The 23,692-nt window shown below is 44.5% G+C and overlaps 1 protein-coding gene across 2 annotated transcripts; it reads left to right on the top strand.

Annotated features, from left to right (window-relative positions):
- The first annotated feature begins 343 nt into the window (after nt 1-343).
- Nucleotides 344-22,522, top strand: LOC144164310 (uncharacterized). 2 transcript variants are annotated; one of them, XM_077694807.1, is made up of 6 exons: nt 344-712; nt 12,931-13,068; nt 13,131-13,190; nt 15,250-15,379; nt 18,504-18,607; nt 22,218-22,512. In XM_077694807.1, the coding sequence occupies exons 2-6, from the start codon at nt 12,966-12,968 to the stop codon at nt 22,247-22,249; spliced, it is 429 nt and encodes a 142-aa protein (XP_077550933.1). In that variant the 5' UTR covers nt 344-712; nt 12,931-12,965; the 3' UTR covers nt 22,250-22,512. The 2 variants fall into 2 exon arrangements, with proteins under 2 accessions (XP_077550933.1, XP_077550932.1); XM_077694806.1 differs by having other exon boundaries at nt 18,504-22,522.
- Nucleotides 22,523-23,692: the final 1,170 nt, after the last annotated feature.

The following is a 23,692-nucleotide window of genomic DNA, read 5'->3' as shown; positions in this document are numbered from 1 at the left end:
GATCAACGCGACGTGTGGCCCGCCGATGATCACATTTCTCGCTGCGACAGCAATAACTACTGAGGTAGTTATTGGCCAACAGCTATGCGGGCAGCTTGCTAAGCTTGGGCAGAGTCCTTTCTTGGGGTATGCTAGCAGAAAAACAATTCTTGTTTTTAATTCGCTATTGTTTACAGAAGACCGATCGCAGTGCGCCTCACTGCAATCGGTCTTCTGTAAATTGTTCCCACGCGGCGTGCGAACAAAACATAAATATTGTTCCTACACGACGTACGAATAGGGACATCCATAAAAACACGGTTCCCCTAGCGGCGATGGTCTCAACCAGAAACCAGATGAGAGCTCATCGAGCAGGCACTGCAAATCTGCAAATATCGGAGGCTGCAGTGGTCGCCGGGCGCGTCTGTAATCCCTCAAGCGAAGAGGAGCTTCGTGTGTGATTTTAATTAGTACTTTTTCCCAGTCGTGCTTCATCGCTCAATAGCTTGTATTCACTGCTGTTGTGCACCGGCGTTGTTTCGTGCACGACTTTCCTCTCCATGCAGCAAATGTGCGTAAAGGGGTGGTGGTGTTTCGGCTTTGCACGACGCGACGCCGTGCAGGGAAGTGCTTCGTTCTGCTACAAAACCCGCGGGAGCTCAACGTTGCATGGTAATCTAGTGAGAGACACTGCTCGGAAGCCGTTGTGGGCCCTACGGATGCTTCCATAAAGGTACGCTACCAGCCTGCGGGCGTCGTGTTGGTCTCGCGCCGCGAACCTGCGCTCGCGTATCGAGCGGCTTATGTGGAGTGCTTCAGTTCCCAATTTGGCGAACTTCAGTGCGTTGGGTTGCAGTTTGTTTTGTCGGATTTTTGTTGAGCGCAGTTGGCGGACGGCGCAGAATAGGACTCGGCCGATGTAGGAGTCCGGGGAGAGGTGTAAACAGCTGTTTTGCCAGCTCGGGTCACATCCTGATGTAGTGTACTGTAGCAGACAAGCAGCTTATAAAATGCAGGGTTGTGGGCCAAACTTCCGTCTAACTGTTCCCAGTAGTCGGGAATACAAAGGAATAATCTCGCGAATCGATTTCGGCTCGCTACCCCGGACCTAGAACTGCTGACGACGCTGGTATCCTCCGCCACTCACGTTGTCACGCGCTCGCTCGCTCCGTGCTAGGAGTGCGGATAGGGACAGCGTCGCGTCGCTTCCTCGCTTCTCTGTGGCGCTAGGAATAATTCTAAAAGTTATCCGCGCTAGGATTGCGGATAGGGACAGCCACCGAGCGACGCCAACAATACCAGCGGAGTGCCGCAGCGGTAACCGTATGAAGCGATTTTTGCGAGCGACGCGGCGAGCGAAGCGACGAGGATCCGCAGTCACTCGCTGAAGAAAGCGACGGCGCGAGCGACTTCGAGACGCGATCCCAATATTGCCGCACAGCGCTCAATACGATTATCGAAGTGCACACGGCCGCAAGGTTTTTTTTGTGTGCATTTCTCACAAAAACGCAAAATAAATGTATTGCAGTAAGCAGAGGGTAGTACGTTTCTAGGATGCAGTGGGCTGCCGCTCGCCCGTTCCCCTCGTTCTCTCTCTAAGCCGGAAGTTGCGCCCTTTACGGCTCTCCTATTGGCTAGTTGCTGAGGCCACTTCAGGGAGTTGAGCGATTTTTATTGGCGACCCAGAACCGAGCGATCGAATGAGCATTTTGGTCCTCGGCGAAAAGTAGTTCAACGCAGCCGCGTCGCTCCCATGTGGTTAGCGCTGCGCCAGCTAACCACATGGTATTCGAAACTCGAAGTTCCGCGAAACAGCCTGGCAACATCAGTCAAAACAAACAAAATGGCATCTCAAAACAGGTCCGCCGTAGCAGTTTCGCTTGCAGCTGTACAAGGATTCTTGCTGCAGCGTTTATTCGCGTTGTTTTGGCGAGGAAGAGCACATGATTTCAGCCGACCTTATCTTGATTGGCCCCATCAAAGATCGCGGCGATGAAAACAGCTGAGATCGTCGCTATGTGCATGCAAACGTCGGGTGTGACCGAGGAACCGCATCGCATTTCGCTCAAGATAAGCTGCCTCTTTATGGAGCCAAAAATCGTGAAAGGGCAGTGCTCGTGCGCACCAGGGCTGTCAGAGAAGTGCAAGCACCTTGCTGCGGCTCTCATTTACTGCTACAGGTAAGTCGTGCTGTTGTAACTGTCACTGTTCGGGATGTGATAGAACTTTGCCGTAGCCTCATGAATAACTGTCTAGTGTGAGCGCAAACTGCAGGAGAAATATACCAGTTGAAAGAAACAGGGCAATAAGAACATTACTTTTTTATAAAACACTGTGCTAAATTGAAGAAGACTGAGGACGGCATCTTGTGTTCTGCTGTCCTTCATCTTCGTCAATGTCAATTCAGCGCAGTGTTTTATAAAAAGTAATGTACCAACTAGTCCAGAAGTAAGCTCTCAATAAGAACACTTTCGGTGTTTTGTTTGTTGCCTTTACCCTCGTATTCGTGGCGCGATGTGCGCTTAGAAGCGGAGCACTCCCGTATGGCTTGACTCTAGACGAAAGCGCGTTTGGAAAAAATGTGCGACATGTGTTCGCTTACATCTTGGCAGATTTTTATATTGCGCACTGTATTGTGTGCTGTCAAACTGCGTCAGTTATGTAGTGGGCTCCATTGCCCTCGCAATGGCTGTATTTCGGATTGTGGCGAAAAACGGAAACGCTGTCTGTTCGACGTATGGACGTTCAGCTCGCCAATTTCTAGAGAATCGACACAAAGGAGTGTCGGTGCTTCATCACCAGCGTCGAAATTACCGACAATCAGCTTAGAATTTAAACAGCTTTCCAGGTCACATTGCATTAGCAATGACTTCAGTAAGTTTGGTATATGGTGTGTCGCACTGTGTAGTTCTCAATTCCACCCGATTTTTTTTGTGAGTGTTATACCTGCCTTCGGTTTGTTCAATATCAGCATTGTAATTTAGCTCATGTTGTACAACATGCACATTGTACAACAGTGCTCAAAATAAACATCCTGCGAGACCTAACTAAGCAAGTTGAGTAACTGCCTTTCTTTGGGGTTTTCGCATTAAGCTGTTGAACAGATTTCTTATTTTTGGTATCGGGTTGTAGTCTGATGCTGTAACAGCGTTTAAAAACTGGTGCCTTTGCTGAGGAACTTATTACACAATTCAGTGCCGAAAAAGCAAGTGGATTATTTCTAGCAAATAATAGAACTTTGAGTTAACATGGTTTATTCGACTAGAGCTTGCAGTCGTGCAAGTGCACAAGGGTTGAGTTGGCAGCAATTGAGTTGAGCTATTTAAGAATATGTATTTTCTGTAAAAGTAATGGGCACTTAAATGCAACTTGGTATGTAATAATCAGTGTTTCTGTTGTTTTTCAGGCATGGACTGCACCGGCATGGACTGTTCATCGGCAACTGGCTGTATTCTCTCATATAGGCCATAACCAGGCACTAGCAACTAGTGAGGGTCATCTAATGAAGGAATTAACATTCAAACCATCTAGTATGTAAACAAATTTGTTTACAAGTGCTTCTGATTTGAATTGAACAGCCTTGTCAATTTTTACACGAGCTTGAGACGCCAGTTCTGCATGGGCAGTAGCAGTTCCTTGCTCTTGAGTGAAAGTGGGCTCCCAGACACGTCCTACAAATGAGAGATAAGAAGGTAAAGGAAGTTTTGGTGCCAGCTGAGGAATACTTTGTTTTCTTCAGGTAACTAGCACATAGAAGCTTTGCACTTTACTGTGACCATGACGATCTCATACAGCTTTGTTTAATCAAAGGGTTCAGGAGTCCGCACCTTGCTGTAATTTTAAACGATGGGGACTTTGCAGTCATCACAAAGGAGTCATTGATTAATGGAGTGGATTTCGAATTATACGTGTACTGCGCCTTAATATGATGTGGCAAGGGCTCTGCGACATATTTAGAGGGAGCAACCAAATATTAGCAGTCAGAACAGTGACTCGACGTATCGTAATGACAAAACTGGAAGATTGGAAGCACTGATCAGGCTTAAAAAACTCTGCAAGGTTTTTTATATGTGGCTGCGCAATGTTGTAGCAATGAGCTTTGTTGGATGGATGTATAGTCTGGATTATTTGAGCTTGTCTGAACACCCCATACCCAATCAAGAAAACAGCAAGTACAATTTCCCCATTTTGTTATTCCAAAAGTTTTTGCGGTGCAGCGAAATAGACATGAGCTTCGTAACCAGGTTCGATCTCGACCAGGGGAAGTGGTTTTCTTTTTGGAGCCTGTTTGGGTGTGTGATGCCGTGACCCCGTACAAGCTACAAAGACATGCCGGGCCCCTTGAGTGCTCCACACTTAAAACAACAGGACAGAGGCTCACTGGCAACCTGTTTTGTGCAACGAATCATCTCATTATATATACAAAACATAATGATGAAATGGCTGGCATAGCCAAACTATGGATAAGTGCCTTTCTTGTCATTTTTGTGACAACCGTTGGTAGCTTATTACGAAAGGGCTTTCTTTTCTCAGCTTCTCTGCGGGTATCCCGATATGTCTGTATCTAATATTATGTGTTACACTTGGCTGAGCAGATTAAAAAAAACTGCTTTTGGCAGCACGAAAATATAGGGTTTTTAACTCAGTTCCCTAAGCTTCTCAACAGAAAATGTGCCTGCCCACCCACAAACTTTTGCTAATACTAACCTGTTAAAGCTGCGAATTTTTTGTGTCTGTGTAGCCTGTTTTAGGGCATATGTGACTGAATAAATCTTCATTGTATCTGTTATATTTCACTAGAAATGGAAACAGCAATGCAAAAATACATGCTGTTGCTCCTTCAAGCCCATGCTGACGCACGTGACATATTCACAGAAAACGAAAGAATGGCAATGTCTTACTAGGAGGTCTGAATGACCATGTGCCCCAGAAAATTGCCCACATATTTCGACGTTGCACATTTCCGTGCCCCAGATACTTCTACTTATTTTAAATCATCAAGTTTAGGATGTACCTGCTGTGGTGGCTCAGCGGCTAAGCGTTGTGCTGCTGAGCACAAGGTCGCGGGTTCTATTCTCAGCCGCGGCGGCCGCTTTTCTGATGAAGGCAAAAAACAAAACGTACGAGATTTCGGCGCACGTTAAAGATCCCCAGGTGGTCAGAATTAATCCGGAGCCCTCCACTAGGGCGCGCCTCATCGCCTGCGTTGCGTCGGCGCATTAAACCGTACAATCAATCAAGTTGAGGGTGTGCTCAATAAGATCTTGCCTCTCCGAGAAACGTAATCCCACAGCAGTATGTCAACAGATGTTACCATTGGTCCTATCACCATGGTGTAATTGCCTAAATTTGTTTCCCTTGCTGGCTCTGCACTCGAAATTGTTGGCTCGAAGCTGCCAAAGATGTAGTGTGCAGAAAGGTGCCCACTCTTTTGGTGCCATCATTTGGAACACTTGCTGTTAGGTGTGGTGACTAACTTGTGACACAAGCTAGAAGAAATTGATGTTCCAACCCTCCTTTCTCCTGTAAAATGGTAATATCCCTGATTGGCTCGAATAATGATGTTGGTTAAAATGGCATAGAGAATGAGCATTGTTGTGTCACCTGAACACCACAAGTGCCAGTAGTGGTAATCAGCAGTGTGTCAAAAATCCCTGAGCTGCATATGGCTGTAGATGTGCACTTGCCTTGATTTCAAAGAAGGTAGAATAAAAAGGGTATGTGTACGTTTTTAGAGAATGGTTTTCAACTGATGCTTACAGTAGTGAATGGTGGGCCGCTGCATCCTTAGCTGCGTTTCTGCACTCAGCTGTTCATGTTGGGCAGCTTTCACTGCATGATAGGGTGATGATTTTGGCAGGTCCTGACTTGGAATGTTCTGTGGTACCCTCCTCTTCGATTCGTAGTCTGAAAACCCAGTTCAGAATATTGTTAGCATGCCACGACAACACGCAAATCTAAACGCGAATGCATATATTAGCAGTACTGAAGAATGGTATGTTTAGAACAATTTGGTTTACATTAAACTGCTGTAAACCTTCTGCGGAAAATATTTGGCTTCTCATGACAGCGATATGACAGCATGCAATTTATGAGTGCTTGATAAACTTAATAAGTGGACATCCTACGCCCTGGTGTGTGACATTGAGGGCGTTGGACAGCAGCAGGTGAAGTCGGGTTCTATGCAATCGGGCTGTGTTTTAAATTGCGTTACATTCGGGGCGCAAGTTAAATTTCCTCTACATTTTTTTGTCTCGCAATGGCGTGATTCTCCTCTTTGAGACCCAAGTTTGACAATTTTGATTTGAAGCCGCTCGCGAGGTTTGCTAATTAATAATAATTACGAAGTCGTACTAGTTTAACAGACACGCGGATCACTGCCCAGGAGAAAATGTCCTAGCTGGTTTCAGCTGGTCCCAGCTGAGACGGCTAATGGTTAAATTCTCTGCTGGGACCAGCTAGAAGCTTGTGCCAGCTGGAACCAGCTGGAGTTAGGTGGTCTTAGCTGGGACCAGCTACTCATAGCTGAAACCAGCTACTCCTAGCTGGGACCAGCTAGGAGTAGCTGGTCTTAGCTAGGAGACCAGCTACTCTTAGCTGATCACAGCTGGGAATTGGCAGCATCTATCTGATATGACCGCGTTCAGTAAAAACGGCTCCAAGGAAACTATGCACAATAATGAGATGAACAAAATGAACAGGGTGTTTATTTTTAAGCATTACAGCTAACGAACAAGGTGTTTATTTTTCACTATATTAGCGTTACAGCTGCGAGCATTGCTGCTTTTTTTGCGACCTCCGCACATCTTGAATTTTTTTCCGTCAACAAACAAACCATTGCAGCGATAGTGGGTGCGACGTTAACTTTCCGCGGTCTGCCCCAGAAGTCGATTGTGGCTGCAAAGAAACCAGAACCGACTTGCATATATTGTGCATGCTATGAAGTAATATGATCTGTGAAGGCAGATCTGCGGTTCGTTAGTCTGTATGGATTCTAAGGGTGGAATAAGTGGAGCTATCGCAGGTAACAAATTAAATGCTTCCATCACTTAAGGCTGCAAATTATTAAACAACTTGCTAAAACATTCATCTATTGCATCTAACCTCCCAAATACCACTGAGATATGTGGTTATGATAAGTAACTTACCGGCAAGCAGTAAAACGCGGGCGTCATGGAAAACGTTCTCGCTCGCGAGACTAATTAGACCGTTGCCCTCGCAATTTCCCTTTGTGTCCTCATAATCGTGCGGTCGAAGTTTTCTGTCTTCTCTGTCGACTGCTAGCACACCGTCGTCATGCAGAAATCGCACAAACGCAAACATGTTCACAAACACACACACACACACACACGTGCACGGTACAAGGCCAAAGTTCTGTAGCGAGCGTGTCAACAAGCATGCCGACGTGCCAGTAACCACCTTGTAATTAAAGCGACGGGTAAATCGACCTCTTTTTTTTCAGAATGCGTACGCAACAACAGCAGCACCAGTCTTAACAAAAATTATTTTAATATTACAATTACTCGAACAACAATTTTTTGAGAACTAGAAACTGTCTCATAATTTCTACTTTTTTTACACATTTGGCTTCTATTGGCTTCGCTCCTGTCGGCTATTGGCTGTCCTTTATTCTACGTGTTTTGTTGTGTGGTTATCAGCTTGTGTTCGCGTCTCTTTCATTGCAATGTGCATAAAAATTAAAACAATGCGTCCTCGTCAGCGCTACCTTGACTCTGTAGGCAGCGTTGATGATATTCCATACTCCACGAGGAGGGGCTGGAAAGAGACCTGACATAATGCAAATGCAATTCCTACTGAATGCGACGTATCCGTTATACTCCGCGTAGTGCTTATACGAGTGCAGTTGGCTTTGAGACACCACTGTCGTCGCTACGGCCTGATGAGTGGAGCAAGCTAGAACTATAACAGGCTAGTCTGGCTCCAGCTGGGCTGACCCGCCGCAGTGGCTCAGTGGATAAGGTTTGCTGCTGAGCGGGAGGACGCGGGTTCGTTTCCCGGTGGCGGCGGCCGCTTTTCTGATGCAGGCGAAAAGAAACAAACGCGCGTGTGTTCGAGATTTCAGCACACGTTTAAGGTCCCCAGGTGATCAAAATTAATCCGGAGTTCTCCACTGCGGCGCGCCGCATTACCTGTGAAGCGTCGGGGCGTTAAACCCCACAATCTGCCGATAAATCTATTTGGGCTGAAACCAGCTGAGACCAACTCGCCTATGCTGGTCTCCGCTCATGCCGGCTGCTAGCTGGACAGCAGATAAGCTGGTCCTTGCTGTGACCAGCTGCCAGCTGAACAGCAACTAAGCTGGCCTCAGCTGGGACTATCTATGCAGGAGCGGGTCCCAGCTCGGACCAGCTGCCAGCTGAAAGTCGTCTAAGCTGGTCCCAGCTGGGACCAGCTTCTACATAGCTGGTCCCAGCTGGGGCTAGCTACCAGCTGGAAGCCATCTAAACTGTACCCAGCTTGTCCGAGCTGAAACCAGCTAGCACATGTTCTCTTGGGTGCGGGTGTTTTTAACATGCACAACTTGCTTCTTGGAAACGACCGAACTAGAATGTCATGTGCGATTAAAGTAAACAGAGAAAGTGACCCAGCGTGTGCCGATAAGATAACGTTGTGCGCTCGTTGCTTGGAGCCGCGGGAATTCTGCCATCCACTGACTCGAGCTTCAAGCACATCGAGCTGCACGGGGTGGTCACGCAGGTTTCAAGCGTGAAGTAAAAAAACGATGTTTCAAGCTAATTGAAATCCAGGCTTCATTTCAAACATGTATCTTGACAATATTAGCGCCTAGCATATGTGAAAAGGGCAGGTACATGTTTGAGCAGAGCACACGGGGGAAGCGCGCCGACAGAAAGTATGCCGCGCATGCAATGCGCCTTCATTACAATGAAAAAGCAAGTAGCTGCTGACCTGGAAGGTAGTTGTCATTTTGAGCGAAGGGCTTTGGGCAAACTTGCGTGGTGGGCGTCACTTTTTTTCCAATCCGTAGGTTCCGTGTCCACAGCGTCTGGCTAGGCGCGTCGCCTGCTTCTCGCGGGAGGCGGTAAAAGGGTGGACTGCTGTATTTCAATCGTGCCGTCACACGGTAGGGATGTAATAAAGCTTTTTACTCGTGCGCTTTATCTGCTTCGGGTGTTTTTTCGGTGGTACCATGACAACTACGACGCTAAACAAGCGTGCTCCGCCACGGTGAAGTCCGCAACCGGACCAGATTGGGGCGATCCTTGCGACGGCCGCTAGGTGGCAAACACAAACACAGGGTCGCCAAATTAAAAAAAAAGTCTCTCATAAAGCTAACCTTTCAATTTGTAGAATCCTATTAAGAAATCTTCCCATGTCGCAGTTTTTTCACTGTGAAAAGAAATTTACTTTACCCGCATGATGCTGTTTCTAAAAACACTGCAGCAAAATTTGGCAGGAATGTGTAAGGTGAAAAAAAATTTCTGTGGCAATCAGGTAAAACAGCCTTTGGATGGGTGTTTGGTTTTCTTGTGCCGGTGCTTGTCCAAGACGGTATTTACGCTTAAAGTAGTGGATGTTTTAACGCAGTGTGCCCATGCAAAACAACAAAATGCCAAAGCGGTTACCGCAAGGAACGACTTTTGTGAGTGACACAACAAGTGATCGCTCGCTGAGGCAGCCACATGAGAGTGATTGTGCTAGTGATGGTTAAAGCAGGTCCCAATACTGCTGCACTGCACCCAATAGGATTGTGAAAGTACACGCGGCCGCAAGGTTTTTAAAGCGAAGCTTTTTACCTCTACCTCCGAAGGGTTCTATCGCAACTATTGGTGTCAACAGAAAACTCCCTAAAACAAATAAAAGAAGGTACTGGCACCGCCAGGAATCGAACCTCGAACAAACAGAAAAACGGAGCGAGATCCCCTTGTCCTACTGATTGAGCTACGAGCCCACCCGGAGACGGGGGAGACAGACGGTGCACTCGAGCGCATCTGCGGGTTTACCCCCTGCGTTCTGGCTGAATGCCACGTGATAGTGTCACGCGGCCTCTCGCGCCTCTGTGTGCTCTTTCCTCAGCCCGCGTAGTGACTGTGTGTGGCCTTGCGCATCTGCAAATAGTTATAAAAATTAAAGGAAGCTCACACTAATGCATGGCATCGCACTTCTCTGTCTCTGCCGCTGATCTTGTCACCTCCTTGGCAGCCGCAGAGACGGAGCAGAAGTGAAATCACCTAACACCGGGTGTGGGCTTTAATTTTGTAAAAAGTTTCCACTCATGTGCTTCACTAATACAACTCAACGAAGCACCGTTCATGAATCATGCATTGATTTTACCTTAGGAAAGAGTATCTCTTTGAAGGTATAATGGGTGTGGTTAAGTGCATTTCACTGGTCTCTCATTTCGCTCTACATGTGTGAGTTTGACAGGCATCGCATGGGTACCCATTGTGGGTTACATTTACAGCTTCACTTTCCAACCACATTGATAGGGTGGATTGGCGCGGATTTTTTTATGTGTCTATTTGTCGCAAGATCTTGAAATAAACGTGTTTCAGTAGGCAGATGGTCATAATTTTTTAGAATGGCTATACCACTGCCCGCCTTGTCCTCTCGTTCTCTCCGTGAGGTGGAAGTTGCGCCTCTTATGGCTTTCCTATTGGCTTGTCAGTGCGGCCACTTCCTGGCGGGGAGTGCAGTTTTCTGGCAAGTCACAAACGGGCAAAGCGGTGACGATTACTTCCGCTGTGAAAGGTAGCTCGCTCCTCATGCCACTCCCTGTTTTGCTTGCAAAATCGCTCTATGTGATTGCTCAAAGGTAGTTAGCATGTACTCGAGGTACCTTTAGCCGACGTTAACTTGGTGTGGCATGAAATTTTACTAAAATAAAGCAGCTGTAAAAATGTGGTCATATTGACGCTATCACTACATTTTTACAGTTTTTTAGTTTTATTTTCTGGAATATAAAGTTTGTCCACTGGGATCCCAGCAATTGTACAAACATTTGCTGCTCTCATTGACTTGTTCATGCGCAATTTTGCAGTTCGAAGGTTGATTGATTTATTGTGGGGTTTTAGCGTGGAGACGCTATACAGGCAATGAGGCACGCCATAGTGGAGAGCTCCATATTAATTTTGACCACCTGGGCATCTTTAACGTGCACCGATATCTCAAACACACGGGCGTTTTCACTTTTTCCTCCATCAGAAAGGTGGCCGCCGTGGGCGGGAAACAAACCCAGGTTCTTGGGCTCAGCAGCACACCATAGTCATTCAGTTCAAAGAAGGTTCACTACAACACCTAGTTTGTAGAAACTCAGCAGTTGTGAACTCCAGACTGCAAAGCGATACATAGCGAGAAAGGGAAAGCTGATGACATCTATGCTGTGCTAGCTCTGGTCCTTCACTACATCTTACCCAGCTGAAAAAAAACCACTGCTCGTCCAAATGGACGTTCCAAAAAACATTCTTGGACTATTTGGAACCAACTGGAAATGCAAATGGTTTCAATTGGTCCCATCGTGTTTCTGGCAGATCCTATTGGACCTCCAATAGTATTTTTGGGCTGGGTATGCTCGGGATAGAAACAAGGATGAGAATTGGGAATGCATACATCTGTAAGCATTGGAAGGAACCAGCAATGGGATCAACTACTTTTTTGTTTGACCATTCTTTGTGGTACTGGACTCACAATGTGCTCTGGCTATGGCGAGCATTGTTTGCTACCCATCTAATAAAGTTGGTGACTTCAGAAAATCATGAAAAACCTATATTGATCAAAAGTCTTGCCTTGCCAGGCTAGGAACTTCCAAAGCCTTAGAAACAAGCGAGATTAGAAGTCTTCAATCACCATTGAAGTAACGGATGGTTCCTTCTGAAAACGCTTAAACAATTCCAAACACTGAAAAGGTAACCAATCCTTGAGGAACTAATATGAAAACAGACTGGAATGGAATATCAAAACGCGCTATGTTCAGTGTACTTGCATAGTATTGTGAGTGAATTGTTCCAGAATTCGGCAACGCAGCAGCTATGGTATGCCACACAGCCCGCTCTGGTGGCTGGCTGACTAACGCATTCGGTAGCTGAGCCTAACATTATGGATTGGATGTTAGCCGCTGTGGTCATTTTTGTCATGGAGGTGAAAAATGAAAATACCCGTGTCAAGATTTCGGCACATTAACATACCCACGCAGCAGGTGGTCCAAGTATATTTGTAGCTTTTTAATACTGTGTGCGTCATAGCATGCATCATGCTTTGACATATAGAAGCCCAAAACTTGAATGTTTTTTAGACGTCACAAAACTGCATTTTGTGTTTCCCGCTGTCTTTGCGGACTTCTTCCAAGGCAAAACTATCGTCATGTTTGAGAATCCATATATCAGTGGCTTTTAACTTGCCAGTGTTTTTGACTGTACAGCAGTTGCAATGTTCTGAAGCAATTTGCGGGTGTATCTTTAAAGTTGGATATATATATATATTTCTGCTGTGGTGCAATCTTTTTTAATCCAGTGGAGTGTCATGCTCTCCTTGGCCATTTAGGAATAGCTTTCTTGCAGGTTTATGCTTACCAGAAATGTGCTAAAGAAAATTTTTCCCCCATAAAAACTCCCTCACAAGAACCTGCTCCACATTAGTTATCTCCCCTAAAGTGGTTGATTACCTACCATAAATTTGTATTAGCAAAACACGTATGGGACAAACAAAAGGACACTGGCTGGTAGCTTTCGCAGTCCTTTCTAGCGTACAAGATTATGAACGATGCCTGAATTTCGCATAGCTATAAAGAAAATTTGTTGCACAATGTTTTCGCTGGCAGATGTGCCTGGGGAGCTTATGGGCATCAGAGGTTATTAAGCATCCATCAAGTTTTTTTGGTCAGGAAGTAAAACTAGCAATTCGCTTTAAATACTTCTCTTGGCTTTGTGTGTGTCTTTGAATTTGCATTGCTGATAATGTTTTTCACTTCCACAGGGCACCCCAGTACTGTGCTACAAGCAGCGTCACCAATGTTTAAGGGCTGCATTATGGCTGTGTCAGCGGATGAGCGACTCAAGTCACATAAATCCTGTAACCAAGGGACACACGCGAACATTCCCACTGTTACCATAGGTACTGCCCATATTCTGTTCCCTGGTGGAATGGACGCATCACTAACTGCATTTTCTTTTCAGCCACGCAGTGTGCCCTTACTTTGCTCGTCAGCTCAAGCTCTCAGACAGAAGAGGTTCCAGGTTAGCATGTTCTGGTTTCTCTCTCGTACGGCCATTCTGATACAAAGCACTCAATGCAATTCTCAGTAATTTTTTATCGGAGACATCAGTGTGAGTCACTTTTATTTAATCAAGAAAACCTTGATGTAAATATTGATTACTATTATGCCTACCTCGAATTTAAAAGAACTAAGAAAGAAGTGGTAACTCAAAAACTTATTTTATATGTGAACTCTACATCCAATATTGCTGAAAATGCTGCAACCAAACGCATTTAATGCTAAAAAGAACGTCCTTGAGTAAACAATTTCTAAAAACAATTCTTTCGAAGAGAAAGCGCACGAGATGTTTCATAGCACAAAGCATTCACAGCACAAGCATAAGCTCGGCAGTAGCAAGAGGGCCATCCACGGCAGTACTCTACAGACGAGAACACCAAAGAACACAGCCGAATGAAGAAGCATACATGCAGCCACGGTAATTAAGCTAAACATATTTCAAAATTTTGGACGACAGTGAAGTTGTGGAGACATCAGCACGAACATTGCCAGAAGAAAGATACATCGATGGTAAATGTGAAAATTTCAGAACTAGAAACAAAGTGAAGTCTCTTCATCTCTAATGCATTGACACTCAGGCTTCCACCTACAAGTCGACTTAGGAAGAAGCTAAGAGACCCTGTAAATTGTTTCAACTTCAATAGCTGTCACGCTGTTGCGAGAGCTACACGACCTAATCTTCTATACAAGCTAAGCGCATCTTTCCAGCATTTATGGCGTGACCAGCTGTACACTGAAGGGGGAATGAATGCTGTGTCAATAAATTATCTTTCGGGCATTAGTGATGTCTGGCACCACATAATTTCACTACAAAGTCAACGGGCTGCGTTTTAGGTACATTCATAGGAGTGTATGTAAATATCACGCCTGTCGGCCTTTGAAGCATTTTTTTTAATTAGCCAGATCCACCTAATGCAAATTTAAGAAACAGCGGAAGTTCGTTACCGGCCCTAAATGCAATGCCGTCAAAGCTAATTTACAAAGATATACTTTACATGTCAGCTAGGGAAGGTAACGGCCACAAGTAATTAAAAAGTAGGCCGTAAATTTGAGCAGTATTGGTGTGATAAGTTTGGGCTTGGCTCATATTGAATTGAAACACTCAAGTGATTGATGCGGCATTCTTATGAAAACTTTAGTTAAAGTAACTTTAAAAAATAGTGCAATTGAGTTTTGGCTGAAAAGGCATTAAACGTTTGCAACAGCACTTAAAGAACAGTAGAAGTATAGATGGAGAGCAGGTGAGTCCCCTTGGCACCATTAGTAGCTCTTTTCGAATTCTTCCCTAGCATAATTTTCTTGGGCACGCCTGAAGGCACTCACGAAGAAAGGTCTTCATTGGTTTGCCATGAATTTCCAAAATGCTTCACAGGAAGGCTGCTCATATCTTCTTCCTCACCTTAGTTCTAAGAGGGGGAGGGGGAGATTTGCCAAAGTTTGTAAGCGGCGGCTATTTAATTAGGTACTAAAGTGGTAAATATAAGAATAAAAAATAGATATCACCAGAGTTATTTCTTAGGGATGGGGGAGGGGAGATGAAATCACTTTTGCAGCTCTCAATTTCATGGCGTTCACTTCTTCCATTCACTTCGTCGATGTGTGGGGACGGATCTTTCGGCGATCTCCTAATTGCCATCTGAATTCGTGATAAGCCAGTTACGGAAAGCCAAAAAAGAGAACTTCCAAAAACGCCCATGAAACAGTCTGAACAGTCAAGCCAAAAGCAAACTCCCATGGGGAAATGGGTTTGGCTCATTTTGGTCCATGTAGCAGCAGGATTTGGCGCTTCCTTGATACGAACTATGCTCTGTGTACACATTTTCAGGGCGTTACCTCGCCTTTTTCTTGCCACCCCTTTTTTAGGGGAGAGTTGCCAGGTTTTTCCTGTCACCGCAGTTTTATCCGACTTAGTTTGAGTTGCTACATCTGCTTGGTTTCGAAAAAAATGCCTCATTTGTATAACAGTCATTGCCCTTTGCCATAACAGTCATGCCACTTGCGTTGACCTTTGACATTCGCAGTTGTGGAGGTGCACGGCAACCCATCTGGTGCTTCATCGGAGGGATTTCTTGTCCTGCAAGATGGCGCAGACATTTTGGTGGAGAGTGGTTTTCACACCTGCAACTGCCGCCCACATTATGGCAACACGGGGTAGGTTAAGTGGGTATACTTGCAATGCTGTTTCTTTTACAATGTAACAAACATACCGCTAACATTTATTATCGCGTATTGCTGGTAAATAAGCAACTGTATTCAGGAAAAATGTTTCAGTTAACTTGTGTAGCCGAGAATATCTAGTATATTTGGCACCAATGCAATGTTATTGGAGCAACTGAGAAATGTAGTTACTAAAACATACTTCTTAATTAAATGATAACAGTAACAGAAAAGCCGCAACCAGAACCAAGAGTAAAGCATCAGAGACTCAGCAATTGTGATAACTTGAATGTCTGTATTCAAAAACATTGATCGGGAATTTTTTTGACTAACATTATGTTCAGGTTTTTCTTCCCTACTTATTCAGTAATGTCAGTAATCGTTTATAGTAGAAACATTTACTTTTCATGGCTTGAAAATTTGTGACTTTTAATTGTTCGAGGCCTGAAGTGTGATAAAAGGCGATAATGTAGTCATACTGGGAATTGAAAATATGGCATATGGTTTTATTTAGGTCAGTCGCATGACTAACAAGACTTTTGTCTACTTTTTGCATCGCATTTAACATCTGTGTACGATTTCATTGTAACGGGACAATTCGAAAGAGGCAATTAGTGTGGAAAAATTCAGAAACTTATTGAAACATTACCCAGAAAAAAAAACGAAATTGAAAGCTTGATTCTCGTTAGATAATAAAACTCTAGCTCGAAAACATTTAACTTACTAGTGATAGGGTTTGAAATGTTTCATTTGCATCGCTCAGCTGGGACTCACCTGCTGCGCGAGTGGTAAATTCGCAGTATGTCAAACACGATGCCGAAATCAATTTGTCCTGCTGGCTAAGTTGGTACTAAGCAGATACTTGCTTTGCTTCTGTGAAGTTGTGACTTTAGTAGCTGTGGCGCGTGCTTATTCGGAGGTGATTATATGTTTTGTGTTGTTGAGGTTTGGCCAGAGGAAGGAGACCACTAAAGCTTGGAAACTGACGAAGTCCAGCGTCAAGCTTGCATGCAGCAAGTACCATTTTCAAATTAGTCACAAAACAATCATGCTGACATCTATAGTGACATGCTGGTTGAGGCTTTGCGACCAGCAGAAACAGTGAAATAGTACCTACGCAGCAGGACACTCATCATCTGGATGTTGCAGTTCCAATACAGGTACGAGGTCTGCTTTAAGGCCTCAACCAGATTGTGCTTCCCGCATGCTGGAAGTAAGATTAGTGTGGAAACTCCACATAATTGTGCCTACACTCCTCCCATTGCTGGCTATCGCCTCACCTTGGAATGCTCCCAAAATGGTGAGCGGTGTGCTGTGGGTATTGAAATTGTTCCTGATAAAAGCACCATCATTATCCAACCTAACTTGTTTGGATAATTATGGTATTGAGAACGCCTGCACCAACTGTTCACCTCTAGCACTGATTAACCACTAGGTGAACTACATTAATATTAGTGGCGTAATGGTGCTTCGCTACTTGCGTAATTAGCATACTCAAATTATTCCTGCATGCCTCTCCGCGCGTCTCGAACACGTTTTTCAAGTCGCACTCACTAGGTCCACGTGTAGTTAACTGGAGGAAGCGATTTCCCGCGGTGTGGTGGGTGTGATTTCTGCTCGCATTCCACAGGCCCCAGATTTAAATCCCAGATCCGGATCTGCCAGGTTTCCTTTCTTGCTTTTATTCTCTCGATGTCGTTAGCCGTTTTTAGTGATATCAGTTGGGGATGCTTAAAAAGAATTTTTATGTAGTGCTACATTAAATGCTTGCACAGTAATACAGACCAAACTGGAGTATTCGACTTCCACCATTTATTATGTGATTTTTAGCTGCTGCTGGGATACCTTGAGTGCATGGGCCACTGTAAGAAGACCTAGGTGCTTTTTCGAAGATGTATTGTCCAAACTTCCACGTAAATACGCTCTTTATATTTTTGTTAGCATAAAATAGAAAGGCTCATGCAGTCCTTGTCACGAATAGTGATGCAGAAAAAGGATCCACACAGCTGGTAACTTGCTCGCTGTTCTGATCTTGAGCAATTGCCTTAAGTGCAAAGAGTGAGATATGCTGCTGGCCCCGGACTTGTGCAGTCCTGCTTCTTTAATTCATTATCATCGTCATCAAAACACTTTTCTCACAACCAAGGTGTGCAGGCTAACACTATGCAAGCACATGAGAGGTCACCCGTTCACTGGGCTGATATCTCAAGCAACTGTCCCAAGTGCTGGGAGTGAGCTGGGCCTGTGGTTTCGTTCGTGTGCAGCCCCGATTGTTTTGCTCATTTTCATCCTCAACAGTCCTCCCAATAATATATCGTGCCATGCATGTTATTTTTGCTTCGTTATATGCATAAATAACATGGTCACTATTGCTGCAGGTCCCTTTAAAAACTTGAAGATTTCACAAAGAAATACCTTACAAATTATGTTTTTGCCTTTTTCGATATTGTTGCATGCCGACTAAACCAGAAATGGGTGACGAGACACTATACGGAGCACTGTTTATTCTGTTTATTGAGCATTGGGTGCAGCTTGAGAGGCCAGACAGACCATACAATGGAGAGTGACTCACAGAAAATGGCAGACCAGCCTAAGTGCATGAGCTACTGTCCAACACTCTTCACTGTTGTCTTCAGGGAATTCTTCCCATGCCTCCATGCGGGGCATGTACCACAAAGGAGGCAGCTCAATATTACCTGCATCATTTGGTCGTCTGCCTGTGCTGTAGAGGTCAGCATATAACCTAAGTACAATTTCTTCCCATATTTTTATGATCTATTGGAAGAACAAGGCAAAACATGCCAAAAGAATTGAATAGTCCCTACGAGTTTATAATTACTGAATTTATTTTTTCTGTCGTATGCTATAAATGCGAGTCATAGTCAACCTTGGTTTGTGTAATATTAGAGACTGGACTGGTAACGTGATGTTTTTATGTCGACGCTGTTTTAACTTCGTAAGTTTGCCAATAATAAATACCACATTAAAACATTTGGATGAACAGCATACATTTATAAGCTTTAAAATTTCTGCTAAGCAAGACGTGTGCTTGCTTAGCAGAAATTGCTCTTTGAATCGCTTTGATCCAATTCATAGTGTTGTGTCTTTGCGCTTTCAGGAATTTTTCAGATCAGAATGAAAAAATGCAGTTTGAAGGGAACCGTCACTTCTGCCTGCCTTGTCAACGCAACCACCAGGCAATTCATGTTAAAGTGTGCACAAGTAAGATTGCTTACATCTGCGCAGTTTGCAAGCAAGTCTTTAGTGACAAACACAGCTGCGAGGCCCACATGAGTGTGCACATCAGCAAGGCAGCCCACCTTTGCAGAATCTGCCAGAAAAGCTTCGCTCAGAAATGGCAACTGCTTAGGCATGAAGTGCTTCGTTCTTGTGAGAGGGCTCATGCGTGTAGGATCTGTCAGAAGAAGCTTACATCAAAATACAACCTGCTCCGTCATGAAATGTTGCATTCAGGCAAGAAGCCCTACATGTGTAGCATCTGCCAGAAGAGGTTCATTACAGAAAAAAACCTGGTGCGTCATAAAACATCACACTCTGGGGAAAAGCCCTATGTTTGTAGTACCTGTCATAGGGGCTTTGCTAGTAGAAGCCACCTTGTTCGTCACGAAAGGTTGCATTCTGGGGAAAAGCCTTACGTATGCAGTTCCTGTGATAAACGGTTTTCTTCAAGAAGTGACCTGGTTTGTCATGAAAGATTGCACTCTGGCGAAACACCTTACGTTTGTAGCGTCTGTCAGAAACGCTTTAGTAAAAGAAGTAGCTTGGTTAAGCATGAAAAATTGCATTCTACAGAGGGGCCATATGTGTGTAGCATCTGCCAGGAGAGCTTTCGAAGAAAGAAAGCCTTGGTTCTTCATGAACTTTTGCACTCTGGCAATCAGCCCTAAATGTGTACTATCTGTCAAAAAAGCTTCACTAAAAAAAGCAATCTGATTTGGCATGGAAAACTACACTCTGGTGGGAAACCCTATACCTGAAACATGTCAAAACATCCTTTTTATATCTATTTGACTCAGCACAAAGAACGCCCATTGGCAGTAATGCATTTTCTTTAGCAAGCAGCAGTGCAAAGCAAATCCTGCTCCGTCCTGTTGCAGTTTATGTAAATGGCACAGCACCTCTATCAGAACATTTTTTGTGACTTGTGCAAACAAAGCTAACAGCCCAAGCTGATAGCACAATGCAAATAGGAAACCATTGCTCAGAAAACATACACACAGCCAGTTCAGGTGTGTGCAACAAAACTACACATGTTGCTAAGGCTTGCACAAACCAGGCAGTAAAAAAATGGAAGAGTGGCCCGGTCCTTGCCCTTTTTTTGGTGGTTTCATTTCTAGCATTAGCTCAAACACTGCAATCCAATGCCCCAACTTGTGGAAATGGCAATGATCTCCTACCTTTGAGATTCTGCCTGCCAGATGCCTGGCATTTATTTTCCTTCTTTCGTCGAGCTCCACCACCGGTGCACTGGCGGGATGGAAAAGTACGTAACTTGATGTGTAGTAAACTCCAGACCCAACACAAGAAGCTCATTTTCAAATGCGAATGCATTTCTTAGCCGCAGGTTGTCTTGCGTCGTTGAGCGGCGTGCACCTAGCAACAACTGTGGCGCGCGCCTAGCAACCGGAGCAGGTGCGGAGTAGCGGAGGGCAAGGGGAGAGGAGGAGCGCGCTCGGCGTGTGAGGGCGCTCGCATCGCGGGGCTCGTGGTGGAGAGAGAGCTCGCGCGCGGGCTGGCGCGGGTCTCTCTCTCCTCTCCGCGTACCCCTCTCCGCTCGCTGCGCATATAAATGTAGGGAGCGCGCGCCTCTCTCCGTGACTGCTTGCCGACTGGCGCCTTGATAGCGATGGAAGTCGGTGAAGTCGAATCCCTCGCGGCAACGATACTGCAAAAAAGAATTCGGTGCACCCAATGCATTTGCATTTCCGCACGATCCCCTTCGGGGAGGTGGGGGGATTTTTTGTTTCCAGTATGTTGTGATGTGCTAAAGTACAGGATATTTCTTAATTTCTGGCAGACTTAGCTGAATTGGTTTGCTTTTTGCAACTATGTGCTAGGTCCTGGAGTGTGGGCAAAGGCAGGTGCAGAAGTTCATTTTCTGGAAAAGAGATAAAGGAGAGACCTAATTCACATAACAAAAACACTTGTGTATGCCATTGTTTTTGAATAAAAGTCAGAGAGGAGATGCAAGTTCAAGTACATCGTGCATTTGTTTGTTCGTGTGACAAGAAAGCACCTGACTTAAGGGAGTACCAAAACAAAATTTCTTTACTGAGAAAAAGCTTCCTTTGTATATGGAGATATCTCCCAGTAAGGTTCAACTGTAACCATTCAGAACAATATAGTATAAAAGCATGTGGCGTTGAGTGCCTCGCCCATTGTGCCGATGTCGGGACTCCTGTGACATAGCCGAAGTGCTCCACCTGTGTTACACGTCTGTTTTGGGACTGAAATCATAATGCCTGGGTGCGTGCATGCCCAGTTTGAACGCACTCGCTCGCTCTAGAAGGCTTGTCCAAACTGGCCGAAGTGCGAAAAAACTAATGATAGGTGTCCTTTCATGGCAGCCGCATTGGTGCTTATTTCATCATAACCAAAAATGGCATGAGGGAACCAGGCTGTAAATAATTATTTACAGAGTGGTTGACCATGTAATTTGCCACTCTACGATTACTGGGCTAGTACGAACCCACAGCAATAAAAAATACACAAGGAAATTTCTTGTCACTAGTTCTTTATTTACCTTGGACTGATTCAGAATGCGTTTCTTATTAAATGACTCTAGAGATGTGGACTGAATAGAAGCCATTCATAAAGCGGCATTCTTTTTAGGAACAATTGGCCCTACACAGCGCCACGTGGTTCAGCTACATGCACAAGTAGTTTCCATGCTTTTAATCAAATAAAACTTGCCGCTTGACTTGTAGCCATGTAAACATTTGCTGGCCAAACGAACATCATTGTTAATTATCTTCTGCCACTGTTTCACTAGCATTGACATCACCGCATGCAGGCTTGTCAAACACATGTGAAATTGAAACTTCTGACATGCTTTTTTATGCTCCCAAGTGGTTTCGCAACTTCTGCTCAGACACTGAAACAATGACAGATGAATACTGCTTTTCCTGAGGCCTTTGACCTGCTTTTTTGTTCGTGGCTTATGCCTTGCCTACGGAAAATATGTGATTAACCTTGATGTTGGCTCTTAAGTGGTGTGCTCACATGTAAATGTCTTCAAACATCCTTGCAAAATAAAGAATATCCTTTGACTTATCATTAAAGTTTTGGGTTTGCCCTCTGTGCAGAACAAAAGTACCACATTTTTTGGTGGGGCTAATGCAGCTATATTGCGTTGTTTACTGATCTTCATTACGCAGATTGCTGCCCATGTATATTTCAGGTTCTAGGGAGCCGTCCCATATGCAAGGTGCTATGCATAGTATCTTAGTCTGTGTTCAACTCTTGGGTAGACTTCAAGAGCATGCCAGTGGCTTAGATAAAGTAATGATAGGCTATACAAGCTCCAGACAGACTAAAGGATGAGAAGTGCCATTGTTGTGCATTGCTAATAGGAGGTGGGATGTCAAGAGGCACTTTCCCTTAGCAGAGATACTTCCACAGCTCATTCTTGCTGGTTTGTTTATTATGTGTCTTGTTGCCAGCGCCTGGCCACACCCGGCTGTATTAATAATGTTCAAATCAAAGCGCATGTTTCCTTTTTTGGTATGCCTCGCACGGTAATTTATTTTAGGGAGTGTTTGGCCCTGTCATCACTAGACCAGACTGTTGATTACAAGTGCTTGCTGTCTAGTTCATTTCAGAAGGAGTAGCACGGAGAGATAAATGCTCGCAAGGAGAACGCTGCGGCATTAGTTTTTACCAATGATCGTCTGTGCAGGTCACTCTGTTGCCTGCTTCTTCACTGCTTTCTTTAAGGTCTCTGCGGAGCACAAGTTCGCTGCAATAAACCTTGTTTGCTAAAAGAAGGCTGCCTTGTCCTCGGCTACACGATAATACATTCGAAGATTGGACATGTCTCGAATGGTGACCGACATTTCTCTTGCTGGTGTAATGTATGTAAGCAAGGATATGTAAAAGTTTATTACTTGCCTTTTATGAATAGAATGTTTCACTTTGTAGAAGTTACCAATGCCCTTTAGTGTCACTATTTCATAAAAATTTTCATTATTCAAATTTCAGGCTATCTACTAAAAACTGGGATATTACCAGCATTAACATACCAATTTTTTGGTGTTGAACTTGTGAGGCCCTATGATAAAAATGTGAATGTATTAGTACGTTTGTAAGCTGTATGCCATAGAAACCCCAAATTTTGAATGTTATCCGAAAAAAAATTTGTCTTTACTTATCAACCTTGAGAAACAGTGCTTCATTTTTAACCCCAGGAATACCAACATATAAAACCCAAAAACACACAACCCTAGATATATGCAAGGCCCTGCACCTGTTATCATCTCCCAGGTTTTCCTCTTATACACAGCAAAGTGGTGGCACTTTTAGACTGTAAGTGCAGGGGCAGATGCAACAATACGCCAGCTGACGTCCAGCCACACAGAAACAAAACAATCTAGGTTTTGTTTCTGGCACGACACCAAACGTGACTTTATGTGGTAGCCAGGGTGGAAGCTTTGCGCTATACTCTTTGAACCTACTTTTTTTGCACCATGACACTTCAAAATGCATTATTGTGGTAAGACTGCTCCTAAGCGACGCCTGAGATGTGCGCCTACAAATTTAGTGTAACACTGATTGCTATATGGTTTGCTATACCATAAAAAACCTCTAAAAGTAGAATGTTAGCGATTTTGGGAGGAAAGCTAAGTGCAGTGTTGTGTCTCAACCAGCCAAGAAGGATGATTGAGGGAGACGTTTTGGAGGGCTGAGAAAATCCATTATAGAAAATCACTGAGTGCTGTAACCTGAAAACACCAGAACACAGAATGAAACAAAAATAAGCTCCTGCACAAGCATCATCAGGTCAAGCTGAACCAAACCAAAGGTCACTATTATAAAGTCCCTGTACAGTCCAGACTAAGAAACCTTTAATACTTATAAATACACAAATCATATGTAGTCTACAACATCTCACAACTTGCTTCTAGTTAACATGCTTATCACTGTCACTGGCACTGATGTGGCAAAGACATTGCGTGGTTGACGTTGTGGTAGCTATGGTTGTGTAATGTGGCTGTGGTGTCACTGCACCTAGTCATGGTGGGGTACACCCTAGTCGCGAGAACGCTAACCCCAAAGAAGTTGTGGCAT

This window comes from Haemaphysalis longicornis, unplaced genomic scaffold, assembly GCF_048455015.1.
Source record: "Haemaphysalis longicornis isolate Haplotype H1 unplaced genomic scaffold, Haemaphysalis longicornis Haplotype H1 scaffold_13, whole genome shotgun sequence".
NCBI classification, from domain to species: Eukaryota; Metazoa; Arthropoda; class Arachnida; order Ixodida; family Ixodidae; genus Haemaphysalis; species Haemaphysalis longicornis.
Note: the sequence above shows the minus strand (reverse complement) of the source record. Positions and strands in the feature narration are given on the sequence as shown.

Excerpts from the sequence above, each read along its gene's own strand:
- LOC144164310 (XM_077694806.1), top strand. The coding sequence starts at position 12,966 with ATGTTTAAGGGCTGCATTATGGCTGTGTCAGCGGATGAGCGACTCAAG. Across the intron at positions 13,069-13,130 it reads CATTCCCACTGTTACCATAG|CCACGCAGTGTGCCCTTACT; the intron begins GTACTGCCCATA and ends TTTTCTTTTCAG. Across the intron at positions 13,191-15,249 it reads TCAGACAGAAGAGGTTCCAG|TTGTGGAGGTGCACGGCAAC; the intron begins GTTAGCATGTTC and ends TGACATTCGCAG.